The sequence below is a fragment of the Pseudophryne corroboree genome, chromosome 1, assembly GCF_028390025.1.
Source record: "Pseudophryne corroboree isolate aPseCor3 chromosome 1, aPseCor3.hap2, whole genome shotgun sequence".
Classification (NCBI taxonomy): domain Eukaryota; kingdom Metazoa; phylum Chordata; class Amphibia; order Anura; family Myobatrachidae; genus Pseudophryne; species Pseudophryne corroboree.
In genome coordinates, this window is record NC_086444.1 from 819,050,104 (window position 1) to 819,064,014 (window position 13,911).

A 13,911-nucleotide genomic window follows, 5' to 3' on the forward strand; every position below is an offset into this window, starting at 1 on the left:
CCGTATCAGGGGACGGTAACGCCACTTGTTTTGATAAGCGTGTGAGCGCCTTATCTACGCTAGGGGGTGTTTCCCAACGCGCCCTAACCTCTGGCGGGAAAGAGTATAATGCCAATAACTTTTTAGAAATTAGCAGTTTTTTATCGGGGGAAACCCACGCTTCATCACACACCTCATTTAATTCATCTGATTCGGGAAAAACTACGGGTAGTTTTTTCACACCCCACATAATACCCTTTTTTGTGGTACTTGTAGTATCAGAAATGTTCAAAACCTCCTTCATTGCCGTGATCATGTAACGTGTGGCCCTACTGGAAAATACGTTTGTTTCCTCACCGTCGACACTGGAGTCAGTGTCCGTGTCTGGGTCTGTGTCGACCACCTGAGGTAACGGGCGCTTTAGAGCCCCTGACGGTGTTTGAGACGCCTGTACAGGTATTAACTGATTTGCCGGCTGTCTCATGTCGTCAACAGTCTTTTGTAAAGTGCTGACACGATCACGTAATTCTTTCCATAAGACCATCCAGTCAGGTGTCGACTCCCTAGGGGGTGACATCACTAACAGAGACAATTGCTCCGCCTCCACACCATTTTCCTCCTCATACATGTCGACACAACGTACCGACACACAGGGAATGCTCTGATAGAGGACAGGACCCCACTAGCCCTTTGGGGAGACAGAGGGAGAGTTTGCCAGCACACACCAGAGCGCTATATATATATATATATATATATATATATATATATATATATATATATATATATATATATATATATATATATATATAGGGATAACCTTATATAAGTGTTTTTCCCTAATATAGCTGCTGTATATATTTATATGCCAATTTAGTGCCCCCCCCCCTCTCTTGTTTTACCCTGTTTCTGTAGTGCAGGACTGCAGGGGAGAGTCAGGGAGCCTTCCTCCAACGGAGCTGTGAGGAAAAAATGGCGCCAGTGTGCTGAGGAGATAGGCTCCGCCCCTTTTTCAGCGGCCTTTCTCCCGCTTTTTTATGTAAAAATAGGCAGGGGTTAAATACATCCATATAGCCCAGGAGCTATATGTGATGTATTTTTTGCCAAAAAAGGTGTTTTTATTGCGTCTCAGGGCGCCCCCCCCCAGCGCCCTGCACCCTCAGTGACCGGAGTGTGAAGTGGGCTGAGAGCAATGGCGCACAGCTGCGGTGCTGTGCGCTACCTTAGTGAAGACAGGACGTCTTCTGCCGCCGATTTTCCGGACCTCTTCAGTCTTCTGGCTCTGTAAGGGGGACGGCGGCGCGGCTCCGGGACCCATCCATGGCTGGGCCTGTGATCGTCCCTCTGGAGCTAATGTCCAGTAGCCTAAGAAGCCCAATCCACTCTGCACGCAGGTGAGTTCGCTTCTTCTCCCCTTAGTCCCTCGATGCAGTGAGCCTGTTGCCAGCAGGTCTCACTGAAAATAAAAAAACCTATTTAAACTTTTACTCTAAGCAGCTCAGGAGAGCCACCTAGATTTCACCCTTCTCGTTCGGGCACAAAATCTTAACTGAGGCTTGGAGGAGGGTCATAGGGGGAGGAGCCAGTGCCCACCAGGTAGTCCTAAAGCTTTTTACTTTTGTGCCCAGTCTCCTGCGGAGCCGCTATTCCCCATGGTCCTTTCGGAGTCCCCAGCATCCACTAGGACGTTAGAGAAAGGTACTTAATTGCTGCACAGGGCGCCCCCCCCTGCGCCCTACAGTGACCGGAGTGTGCAATCTGCTGTGGGAGCAATGGCGCACAGCTGCAGTGCTGTGCGCTACCTTAAGTGAAGACAGGAGTCTTCAGCCGCCGATTTCGATGTCTTCTCTGCTTCTGTTCTTCTGGCTCTGCGAGGGGGACGGTGGCGCGGCTCCGGGAACGGACGATCAAGGTTAGGTACCTGTGTTCGATCCCTCTGGCGCTAATGGTGTCCAGTAGCATAAGAAGCGCTACCTAGCTGCCGTGAGTAGGTTTGCTTCTCTCCTCTGTCCCTCGTAGCAGAGAGTCTGTTGCCAGCAGAAGCGCTCTGAAAATAAAAAACCTAACAAAATACTTTCTTTTCTAGCAAGCTCAGGAGAGCCCACTAGGAGCACCCAGCTCGGCCGGGCACAGATTCTAACCGAGGTCTGGAGGAGGGGCATAGAGGGAGGAGCCAGTGCACACCAGATAGTACTAAATCTTTCTTTAGAGTGCCCAGTCTCCTGCGGAGCCCGCTATTCCCCATGGTCCTTACGGAGTCCCCAGCATCCACTAGGACGTCAGAGAAAGAAAAACGACTGCTGTGATGCAGCATCCTTTAGAGGGAGCTTTAACACGTCTCTTATAGCCAGAATGAGTGGTTCAATACCCTGAGCAGAACAGTTAGTGGGGATTAAAGTCCTCCCCATCCTCCTGTATTTCCTCATCTGAATCAGAGAGTAGAGCAGGCAAACCACACTTCTGTGGTGCTGCATAAGGAGGGGGAGGGGGGGGGGGGGCTGTGTAACACCTGCCCTAGCAGCTAAATCTGCAACATTTTGTTCTAGTAGCCGACTTTTCTGGACATTTGCAGTGAGCTGGGATGACATATCAGACATCATAGTTTTAAGAGACCCTAACCAGGAGTGCTCTGGACCCTCTACCCCAGCCCCTTCACTGATTTGTGAAGATTGGCTGCATTGTTCACAAGAAACAGAATCAGATGATACTGGAGAGAATCTAGTGTGACATACACGGCACAGCTTGTGTGTACCCATGTTTCACAGTAAGCACAAGAACACACACACACACACACACACACACACACACACACACACTAATACTTTTTACGCCTGCCCTTACTGTATGAAAGGAGACACACAGAGAGAGAGACACCAGCACACCCCTAGCGGCACAGACCCAATGAGGCTGAAAGTTAATTATATCACAGTAACACTAATAATTTCTGTCCTGTAGAGGACCCAGATAGTGTACAATAGCGGCTCTCCCCCTTTGGTACACCCTGCACCAGTTTTCCAGCGGGTCTAGAGAGGCAAGCGGCGCTGCGGCTGCATTAAGCAGAAGAAGGTGCCAAAATGCCTCTGGTCCCACTCTGAGGTAGCTCTCCTTCCGCCACCCCCCCCCCCCCCCTCTAATCCAGCGTGCAATAGTCTGCTAGAAGCAGGACACCCCCTTCCCCTCTAATCCAGCGTGCAATAGTCTGCTAGAAGCAGGACACCCAACCTTGTTGGGAGCATACAGAACAAAGAGCCTCTGTTTTCCGTATCCGAGCTGTTCTAGCGACATAAATTTTCAAAGCTCTAACCACATCAAGAGACTTTGACGCAGTTAATGTGTCAGTAGCCACTGGCACCACAATAGGTTGGTTTATGTGGAAAGAGGAAACCACCTTTGGAAGAAATTGTTGGCGAGTTCTCAACTCTGCCCTATCTTCATGGAAGATCAGGTAAGGGCTCTTGTGAGACAAGGTCCCCAACTTGCGGATGCCAAGGCCAATAGCATGACCACTTTCCAAGTGAGAAACTTCAATTCTATCTCCTGTAGAGGTTCAAACCAATTCGATTGAAGGAACTGCAACACCACATTAAGGTCCCATGGTGCCACCAGGGGCACAAAAGGAGGCTGGATGTGCGTCACCCCTTTCACGAACGTCTGAACTTCTGGAAGGGAGGCCAATTGTTTTTGAAAGAAAACTGATAAGGCCGAAATCTGAACCTTGATTGAACCCAGTCTTAGGCCCGCATCCACACCTGCCTGCAGAAAATGGAGAAAACATCCCAACTTAAACTCTTCCGTAGGAGTCTTCTTGGAGTCACACCAAGACACATTTTCTCCAAATACGGTGGTAATGTTTAGACGTTACCCCTTTCCTGGCCTGAATAAGAGTGGGGAGGACTTCTTTGGGAATACCCTTTCGGGCTAGGATCCGGCGCTCAACAGCCATGCCGTCAAACATAGCCGCGGTAAGTCTAGATACACGCACGGCCCCTGCTGCAGCAGGTCCTCGCGAAGAGGAAGAGGCCGAGGATCTTCTATGAGCAACTCCTGAAGATCTGGATACCAAGCCCTCCTTGGCCAGTCTGGGACAATGAGGATCGCTCGAACCCTGGTTCTTCTTATGAGCTTGAGAACTTTCGGTATTAGTGGAAGTGGAGGGAAGACATACACTGACCGAAACACCCACTGGGTCACTAATGCATCCACTGCTATTGCTTGAGGGTCTCTCGACCTGGAACAATATCTCTGAAGCTTCTTGTTGAGACGAGATGCCATCATGTCTACTTGAGGAACTCCCCAAAGACTTGTCACCTCTGCAAAGACTTCTTGGTGGAGGCCCCACTCTCCTGGATGGAGATCGTGTCTGCTGAGGAAGTCTGCTTCCCAGTTGTCCACTCTTGGAATGAAAATTGCAGACAGAGCTCTTGCATGTCTTTCTGCCCAGAGGAAGATCTTTGTCACCTCTGCCATTGCGGCTCTGCTTTTCGTTCCGCCCTTACGGTTTATGTACGCGACTGCTGTTACATTGTCCGACTGGATCGGCACGGGTTGATCTTGAAGAAGATGCCCCGCTTGTAGAAGGCCGTTGTAAATGGCTCTCAATTCCAGAACGTTTATGTGAAGACAGGTTTCCTGACTTTACCATTTTCCTTGGAAGCTTTTTCCCTGTGTGACCGCTCCATAGCCTCGGAGGCATCCGTGGTTACCAGGACCCAGCCCTGAATCCCGAACCTGCGTCCCTCTAATAGGTGAGAACTGTGTAGCCACCACAGGAGCGAAATCCTGGCTTTGGAGGACAGGATTATCTTCTGGTGCATGTGTGTAGGTGGGATCCGGACCACTTGTCCAACAGGTCCCACTGGAATACTCTGGCATGGAATCGGCCAAACTATATGGCCTCGTAGGCCGCTACCATCTTTCCCAACACCCGAATGCATTGATGGATCGACACTCTTGTTGGTTTCAAAATTTGTTTGACCATTCTCTGGATTTCCAGAGCCTTTTCTACTGGAAGAAATACCCTCTGTACTTCTGTGTCCATTATCATTCCCAGAAAGGACAATCTTGTCGTCGGTTCCAACTGCGATTTTGGAAAATTTATGATCCAACCGTGTTGTTGGAGTACTGACAGGGAGAGTGCAATGTTCTGCACCAACAGCTCCCTGGATCTCGCTTTTATCAGGAGATCATCCAGGTAAGGAATTATATTGACTCCTTGTTTTTGAAGGAGGACCATCATCTCTGCCATCACCTTGGTGAATACCCTCGGTGCCGTGGAGAGTCCGAAAGGCAACGTCTGGAACTGGTAATGGCAATCCTGTACTGCAAATATCAGATAAGCTTGGTGAGGAGGATAAATGGGAACATGTATGTAAGCATCTTTTATGTCTACTGACACCATGACGTCCCCTTCCTCCAGACTGGAAATCACTGCTCTTAGAGATTCCATCTTGAACTTGACCCTTTTCAGGTAGAGATTCAAATTTTTCAGGTTTAAAATTGGTCTGACCGAGCCGTCCGGCTTCGGAACTACGAAGAGGCTTGAATAAAACCCTTCTCCTTGCTGTGACAAGGGTACCAGGACAATAACTTGATCCTTACATAATTTTTGAATTGCAGCTGTTACTACTTCTCTGTCTGAAAGAGAAGCTGGCAAGGGTGATTTGAAAAATCGGCATGGGGGAACGTCTTGAAACTCCAGTTTGTATCCATGGGACACTATTTGTAAAACCCATGGTTCCAGGCCAGATTGAAGCCAGATCTGACTGAAAAGTTTCAGACGTGCTCCCACCAGAGGGGACTCCTGCAAGGGAGCCCTAGCGTCATGCTGTAGATTTGGCAGTAGCAGGGGTTGATTTCTGCTCCTGCGATCCTGGAGACGCTGCGGATTTCTTCCCTCTTCCCCTCCCTCTAACTGCAAAGAAGGGGGAACCTTTGGCCTTTTTGTATTTGTTGGGCCGAAAGGACTGCATGTGAGAGTGATGTGTCTTTTTCGCCAGTGCAGGAGCATAAGGTAAGAATGTCGACTTACCTGCGGTAGCCGCAGAGACGAACGCATCCAGCCCATCTCCAAACAAGGCCTTTCCTTTATACGGGAGAGCATCCATATTTCTTTTGGAATCTGCGTCAGCATTCCACTGGCGAATCCACAACGCCCTCCGAGCTGAGATTGCCATGGTAGCGGCTTTTGAACCCAAGAGTCCAATAGCTTTCATTGCTTCTAGCATGTATGCCGCTGCGTCTTTGATATGACCTAACGTTAGAGGAGTATATCGTCAGTATCTATTGTGTCAATTTCGGATGACAAGTTATCTGACCACTTTTCGATAGCACTACTCACCCACGCGCAAGCAATGATGGGCCTGAGCAGCGTACCATTGGCCACATAAATAGATTTTAACGTAGTCTCCAACTTACGGTCTGACGGCTCCTTTAGTGACGCCGTCCCAGGTGTAGGGAGAATTACCTTTTTAGTTAACCTTGACAGGGCACTGTCTAAAACAGGGGGTGACTCCCATCTTTTCCTGTCCTCTGCCGGGAAAGGATAAGCAACCTGAATCCTTTTGGGAATCTGAAATTTCTTTTCAGGGTTTGCCCAAACTCCCTCAAATAGAGTATTTAGCTCGTGAGAAGGAAGGAAAGTTACATTAATTTTCTTTTTTTTATAAAAATAAGCCTTCTCCTGAGGTACAGGAGGGGCTTCCGTAACTTCCAAGACTTCCTTTATAGCAACAATCATATATTGAATGCTTTTTGCCAATTTAGGATCTATTCCCCTGGAATCACTATCGTCGACACAGGGATCAGAGTCCGTGTCGGTATCAGTTTGTACAATTTGAGCAAAAGGTCACTTATGTGACCCAGAGGGGTCGCCTGTAGATGAAAAAGCAGAACTATGAAAAATTACATCTTCCACTGATTTTCTCCAGTTTTCTGCATGAGACTCAGACTTATCCAATCTCTTACTGATATGATTCACACGATCACGTAATTCTTTCACCCATTCAGGCGCGTGATGTGCCGACAGCGCCACCACATTACAACTCTGTGTCCCTAAAATGGCTCCATCGGGGGAAGAGCTGCCAGCCTCAGACATGTCACACACGTGCACAATCACACCACAGACACTACGGGACTTATAGGGGACAGACCCACAGTAAAATCTGTCAGAAGGACACAGATAGCTCACAACCCAGCTACAACAATAAAATTTCTGGACACACAAAATGCCCACAGACCTGTAGCGCTTATATAATTATAAGTACACACTATATAGCGCCAAATTTCACTGTGCCCCCCCCCCCATTTTGCACCCTGATACTTGGTTCAGCAGTGGAGGAAGACCAGCGTTCTTCTCTGCAGCCTGGAAGGAGAGTAAATGGCGCTGAGTAGTGTGCTGGCTGACTAAGGAGGAAGCCCCACCCCCGTACTGGCACGTTTCCCCTCAGACTGTTCGATACTAATATTTATACTGGCGGGGGTAGGACTGTGCCTCAGCAACTTATGCCCCTTTATGTGCGAGTTTGACTAGGTTTCATGCTGCCCAGGGCGCCCGTCTATACCCCATGGTACTGAAGTATTTGAGAAGTCATTTTCACTGCCTTTTTACATAAAGGAATTCTTATCCTTTAAATTGACAGGAGACAACCTGAAATAAAAGTAGATGTTTTCATTTTACTTCTGTCTTTTTTTCCTTGCCTACTGGACAAAATATATAAAACTTGGCTCATCCTATCCCACCCTCTCTACAGGTGTGCAGACACACCTAAAAATATTGCTTCCTAAATTTCAACTAAACTCAACTTACTGTTTTGATCGCCTCATAAATAGGATTTCCAAGAGTCTTTTGACATTCTTCTCTCTCTTCAGGTGTAACTTGCAGGAGATCCCACAAAACAGTAACTTTTTCTTTAATAGTGTTTAATGTGGATAAAAGCCCTTCCTTTTTGAGTTCAAGCTGGAATACAAAGTAAACTGGTCATTGCTTGAAAGTTAGCATACAATACAATGTATGATACGGATATGTACCTGTTGCGTACAATTTGAGGTATGTGTGGTAGCTCTGTGTAGTGGCACACATAACTAATACAGACATCTCATTCAGCATTAACAGACAATAAATAGCAATTCTAAAAGTGGCAATCTTACATATACTCAATAACAAAATATGAATTTCTAATGAAGCCATTAACACACCTTTTAGATGTTCTGCAACCCCTAGAAACATTCAAGCAGTACATGATATTGTTAATTGGACTTTTGGGCAGGCTAGGGAGGACTCCAACCTCGGTGCACAAATCCAGTGTTGCAAACACCAGATGCACAAATATTGACCAAAATATCACACAACTTACATGCTTGTCTACCAGTTGGAGCTAAATGGTCACTATTTCAGCTAATGATTTGGTTTCTACAAGCATGCCAGGGGAAAAAAAAAAGGACTCCACTGCTGGTTCAGTCATGCATAATAACAGAAGATGGCAGGTTCCAGATCAGAATTACAGAAATTATTCGCTAGAGGTAAGAGCACTTCTAAAGCTACAGGCTGCTAGGGAACTCAGAGTGGGAAGTTGCCTGTCTACAGTAGTTAACTGTAACAATCACTGTCACTATGACAGATAACACTTCAATTAGTTTATTGAAGTAATGAGTGTTAAAATAGTTTCTGTAGGAGCATATGCTTAATGGTTGGAACTGTAACCCAGTTAATGTGCAGATGAAGATAAAACTGAACACTTCTATTACACACGTAAGTAACAAACCTGTGCCTTTAGAATTGTGAGCGCTTTAATATTCTCATTTGTGAGGAAGAAAACGTCTTCATCTTCACAGATGGCCTCTTGTTCCAATGAATTCTCGGGCTGCCGTCCTATTTCATCTAAACACTGCCGGATTTCAGTTCTAAGTGTGGAAAAGACCAGAAGGCGTTTTCTCTATAGGCAGAAAATTACAGAATTGCAGGTGATTTCAGAGGTATGACAAATGATATACATCACTGCTAAATGAGAAAATGGTCTTTTTAATATAATTACCTGTAGCCACAAAGCGGAAAAAGACTACAAACCATTTCCGATAACTAATTTAATTATATGGGGATATTCACTTCTATATGTTACAAAATAGCTTCTTCATAAATAATGTATTACATTAAGTTAAACTGTGCTTCAAACAATACGCCACAAATAAAAACTGGCCATTGGTTTTTAGATTATATCCAAATTACCTTTTCTTCCGCCTGGACCTTGATGTGCTCTTTCAGCTCCTCCAGCTGTCTATGACTGGGTATGCTGCCAGATGGTATGTAGTACGGTGTAACACAGAGATCAGAACATAACTCCTGGTCTTCTTGCTGTAGTAGCCTCAATTCTTCAAGACGCTTGTTTTTCTCTTTCATCAGAAGCTCTAATCTCACCCTCAAGTCTCTCTCAATCTGAAGGATGGTCATACCCTCTTCTGCCTTCAAGGTCATACATAGAATAAAGTGGTATTAACAATAATAGCCAACGGCAAACTATTCATGCACACAGGACCTGATTCAGAGTCAGCCGCTGTTGCATCTGTTTCTATCAAATGCAGCTACAGAGAACTTCCCTGATGTATATTCATGTATCCAAATGTGCGAGGACTCAGACGCCCAATGTCCACGTATGTCGACTAAGAAATACAATTTGGTGCATCTTTAGACACACCACACCCCATCGAAGCTTGCATCAGCCTTATGGCAGGAGCAGCTTCTCCATCCGAATATACGAATACAGTGTCCTATCTAAGCGGTTCAGCATCTCTGTATGCAGCTGCTTTCAGCAACACTCAATAAGACTCAACATCTAAATGTATCTTTTTAGCCACCCCCCTGTTACCTCTGAATGTCCAGAAATGCCCCTTACATTTCTGCTACCAGGCTTTTAAATATGATCTCAGACAGGAGCATGGCTTGGACAGGCCTGGGGTAAGATGTGCATCTTCCTGCTCTCCAGCCTACTACATACAATTTAACCATCATGTGGCCCTCAGAGGACTTCTCTTACTTATTGTAGATGCTGGACCTACTCCTGCAGCCCTGGGGGTGATATTCCTTTGATCCGGTTGCTGTGTGGTCTCCCTGCCATTCTGTGGAGCCTTTTCCTGCTCCACATGCTGGGCGCCATCTTTGATATCTCCTGTTGACTTTCCTACTGCCCGCAGTGGTCTTTCTCGGTGATCGGCCTCACTCGCTATGCTACTCTCTCCAGGGTCTTGCGGCTATCCCGATCTTGTGTCTCCTCTGGTCCTTCCAGTGCAGTTTGTGACTCCCGTGGCTGCAGCTCTCCCTCCAGTGCACTCACTGCTGTTATAGGAGTCACCAATTCAGGAACCTGCTGCAGTGTAGAATCCTCCTCACTCTGTATCATTCTCTGTGGCTGCTCCTGTGCTGAGATAATACAATAAGGTGCCTCCTGCTCACTGTCACCTTTAGGAATATGCTGATGTGACATCTGCCATTCAATTTGTGTCTGTCTTTTCTATGTCTAATATGGAACAACTCCTTCAAGCAGAACGCAGGGTGGAGGCTGACAGAGGAGTTTCTTCTGCACCAAGTTTTGTCACAACCATGTATCGAAAATGCTGACATGGGGACTGTAAATCTCCTGTTAATGTATGGCTGATCTTTTGAGTACCTAAGAGGGCTGCGTGCGTGGAAAAATAATCTTGCTAAAAATTCATTGTCTCCTCAGTTTCCTGTTGGAGGCAGATGTATATAGGTACAGCCCGGTCTCACGGGATACCCTTTAAATATATCTCTTGTAAAAGATTTCCATTTCAGAAATCTATATTCTGCCTTTTGCCTCCATGGCACTAAAGACATATTGGAGCGGTAGTCTTCTGAAATTTTCCTATGTGTGCCCGAAGGTCTTTAACACGGGTCGTATCACAGGCGCAGGGCAGGACAATCCTCCTTGAATGTTATACATGTACTGCTTATGAAGCATTACAAGGGTTTCATTTTATATTTCATTAATGTTTTTTAATACCATCATATCCTGACTATTTAGGATTAATGTTCAGTTAAGCTAGTATGTTTAATATTTTGCGGGTCTCTTCATAGCCTTTTAAATCCCAGGCTGGAAATACCATGGTCTTAGGGTCATTGGGAATGCCCCAAGTTTTTTTTTTTAAATAGTTGCAGTGTAATTTGTGGGGTGTTTAGTCTTTCCTATATTTTGGGGTCCATATTTTGAAGATAATGGCTTGTGCACAGAATGCTGATTTACCTATACTTCTTTGCTAATCGAATATTTCTCTGCATTATTTGCAGGAGGTTCGTACTGGTGTTACATTGATACTCCATAGTCTTTTGGTAGTTTGGTGTGTAGGTCTGAATGGTGCCTTCAGATCCCAACTTCATTATTATGCTGTAGGAGCTTTAATATGTCAGTACTTTGCATTCTATGTGAAAGGGTTGCGTGGTCTCCCTGGTACTGAGCCACCGAGTCAATTATTCTTTATATTTCTGTAATAGTCTCATTACCTGTGATTGAGTATGTATGTATGTATGTATGTATGTATGTATGTATGTATGTATGTATGTATGTATGTATGTATGTTCACTGTTCTTCTCTGGATTAGTAAACACTGGCTGTGTCTCCCCGATATGCTGTTCAATGTGTGGGTTTAAAAACCCTTTTTTCTGTAAACATGATTTAAAAAAAAAAAACAAAAAAATAAGAATTTACTTACCGATAATTCTATTTCTCGGAGTCCGTAGTGGATGCTGGGGTTCCTGAAAGGACCATGGGGAATAGCGGCTCCGCAGGAGACAGGGCACAAAAAGTAAAGCTTTAGGATCAGGTGGTGTGCACTGGCTCCTCCCCCTATGACCCTCCTCCAAGCCTCAGTTAGGTACTGTGCCCGGACGAGCGTACACAATAAGGAAGGATTTATGAATCCCGGGTAAGACTCATACCAGCCACACCAATCACACTGTACAACCTGTGATCTGAACCCAGTTAACAGTATGATAACAGCGGAGCCTCTGAAAAGATGGCTCACAACAATAATAACCCGATTTTTGTAACTATGTACAAGTAATGCAGATAATCCGCACTTGGGATGGGCGCCCAGCATCCACTACGGACTCCGAGAAATAGAATTATCGGTAAGTAAATTCTTATTTTCTCTATCGTCCTAGTGGATGCTGGGGTTCCTGAAAGGACCATGGGGATTATACCAAAGCTCCCAAACGGGCGGGAGAGTGCGGATGACTCTGCAGCACCGAATGAGAGAACTCCAGGTCCTCCTTAGCCAGGGTATCAATTTTGTAGGATTTTACAAACGTGTTTGCCCCTGACTAAATAGCCGCTCGGCAAAGTTGTAAAGCCGAGACCCCTCGGGCAGCCGCCCAAGATGAGCCCACCTTCCTTGTGGAATGGGCATTTACATATTTTGGCTGTGGCAGGCCTGCCACAGAATGTGCAAGCTGAATTGTATTACACATCCAACTAGCAAAAGTCTGCTTAAAAGCAAGAGTACCCAGTTTGTTGGGTGCATACAGGATAACAGCAAGTCAGTTTTCCTGACTCCAGCCGTCCTGGAACCTATATTTTCAGGGCCCTGACCACATCTAGCAACTTGGAGTCCTCCAAGTCCCTAGTAGGCACAAGACACCACAATAAGCTGGTTCAGGTGAAACACTGACACCACCTTAGGGAGAGAACTGGGGACGAGTCCGCAGCTCTGCCCTGTCCGAATGGACAAACAGATATGGGCTTTTTTGAGAAAAAAACCACCAATTTGACACTCGCCTGGTCCAGGCCAGGTCCAAGAGCATGTTCACTTTTCATGTGAGATGCTTCAAATCCACAGATTTGACTGGTTTTAAACCAATGTGTTTTGAGGAATCCCAGAACTACGTTGAGATCCCACAGTGCCACTGGAGGCACAAAAGGGGGTTGTATATGCAATACTCCCTTGACAAACTTCTGGACTTCAGGAACTGAAGCCACTTCTTTCTGGAAGAAAAATCGACAGGGCCGAAATTTGAACCTTAATGGACCCCAATTTGAGGCCCATAGACACTCTTGTTTGCAAGAAATGCAGGAATCGACCGAGTTGAAATTTCTTCGTGGGGCCTTCCTGGCCTCACACCACGCAACATATTTTCGCCACATGTGGTGATAATGTTGTGCGGTCACCTCCTTTCTGGCTTTGACCAGGGTAGGAATGACCTCTTCCTGAATGCCTTTTCCCTTAGGATCCGGCGTTCCACCGCCATGCCGTCAAACGCAGCTGCGGTAAGTCTTGGAACAGACATGGTACTTGCTGAAACAAGTCCCTTCTTAGCGGCAGAGGCCATAAGTCCTCTGTGAGCATCTCTTGAAGTTCCGGGTACCAAGTCCTTCTTGGCCAATCCGGAGCCATGAGTATAGTTCTTACTCCTCTGCGTCTTATAATTCTCAGTACCTTAGGTATGAAAAGCAGAGGATGGAACACATACACCGACTGGTACACCCACGGTGTTACCAGAACGTCCACAGCTATTGCCTGAGGGTCTCTTAACCTGGCGCAATACCTGTCCCGTTTTTTGTTCAGACGGGACGCCATCATGTCCACCTTTGGTAATTCCCAACGGTTTACAATTATGTGGAAAACTTCCCCATGAAGTTCCCACTCTGCCGGGTGGAGGTCGTGCCTACTGAGGAAGTCTGCTTCCCAGTTTCCATTCCCGGAATGAAACACTGCTGACAGTGCTATCACATGATTTTCCGCCCAGCGAAAAGTCCTTGCAGTTTTTGCCACTGCCCTCCTGCTTCTTGTGCCGCCCTGTCTATTTACGTGGGCGACTGCCGTGATGTTTTATCCCACTGGATCAATACCGGCTGACCTTGAAGCAGAGGTCTTGCTAAGCTTAGAGCATTATAAATTTACCCTTAGCTATATTTATGTGGAGAAAAATCTCCA

General features: G+C 46.2%; 1 protein-coding gene across 3 annotated transcripts in view; it reads right to left on the bottom strand.

The window, feature by feature from the left end:
- LOC134911195 (protein regulator of cytokinesis 1-like) overlaps window positions 1–13,911 on the bottom strand; it is a 277,049-nt gene that overhangs the window by 126,906 nt on the left and 136,232 nt on the right. For all 3 annotated transcript variants that reach the window (XM_063919524.1, XM_063919514.1, XM_063919520.1), the window contains exons 4-6: window positions 9,197–9,430; window positions 8,736–8,906; window positions 7,781–7,930 (exon numbers count right to left, since the gene is read on the bottom strand). In XM_063919524.1, the coding sequence (XP_063775594.1) occupies window positions 7,781–7,930; window positions 8,736–8,906; window positions 9,197–9,430 (555 nt within the window). The remainder of the gene's footprint in view (window positions 1–7,780; window positions 7,931–8,735; window positions 8,907–9,196; window positions 9,431–13,911) is intronic.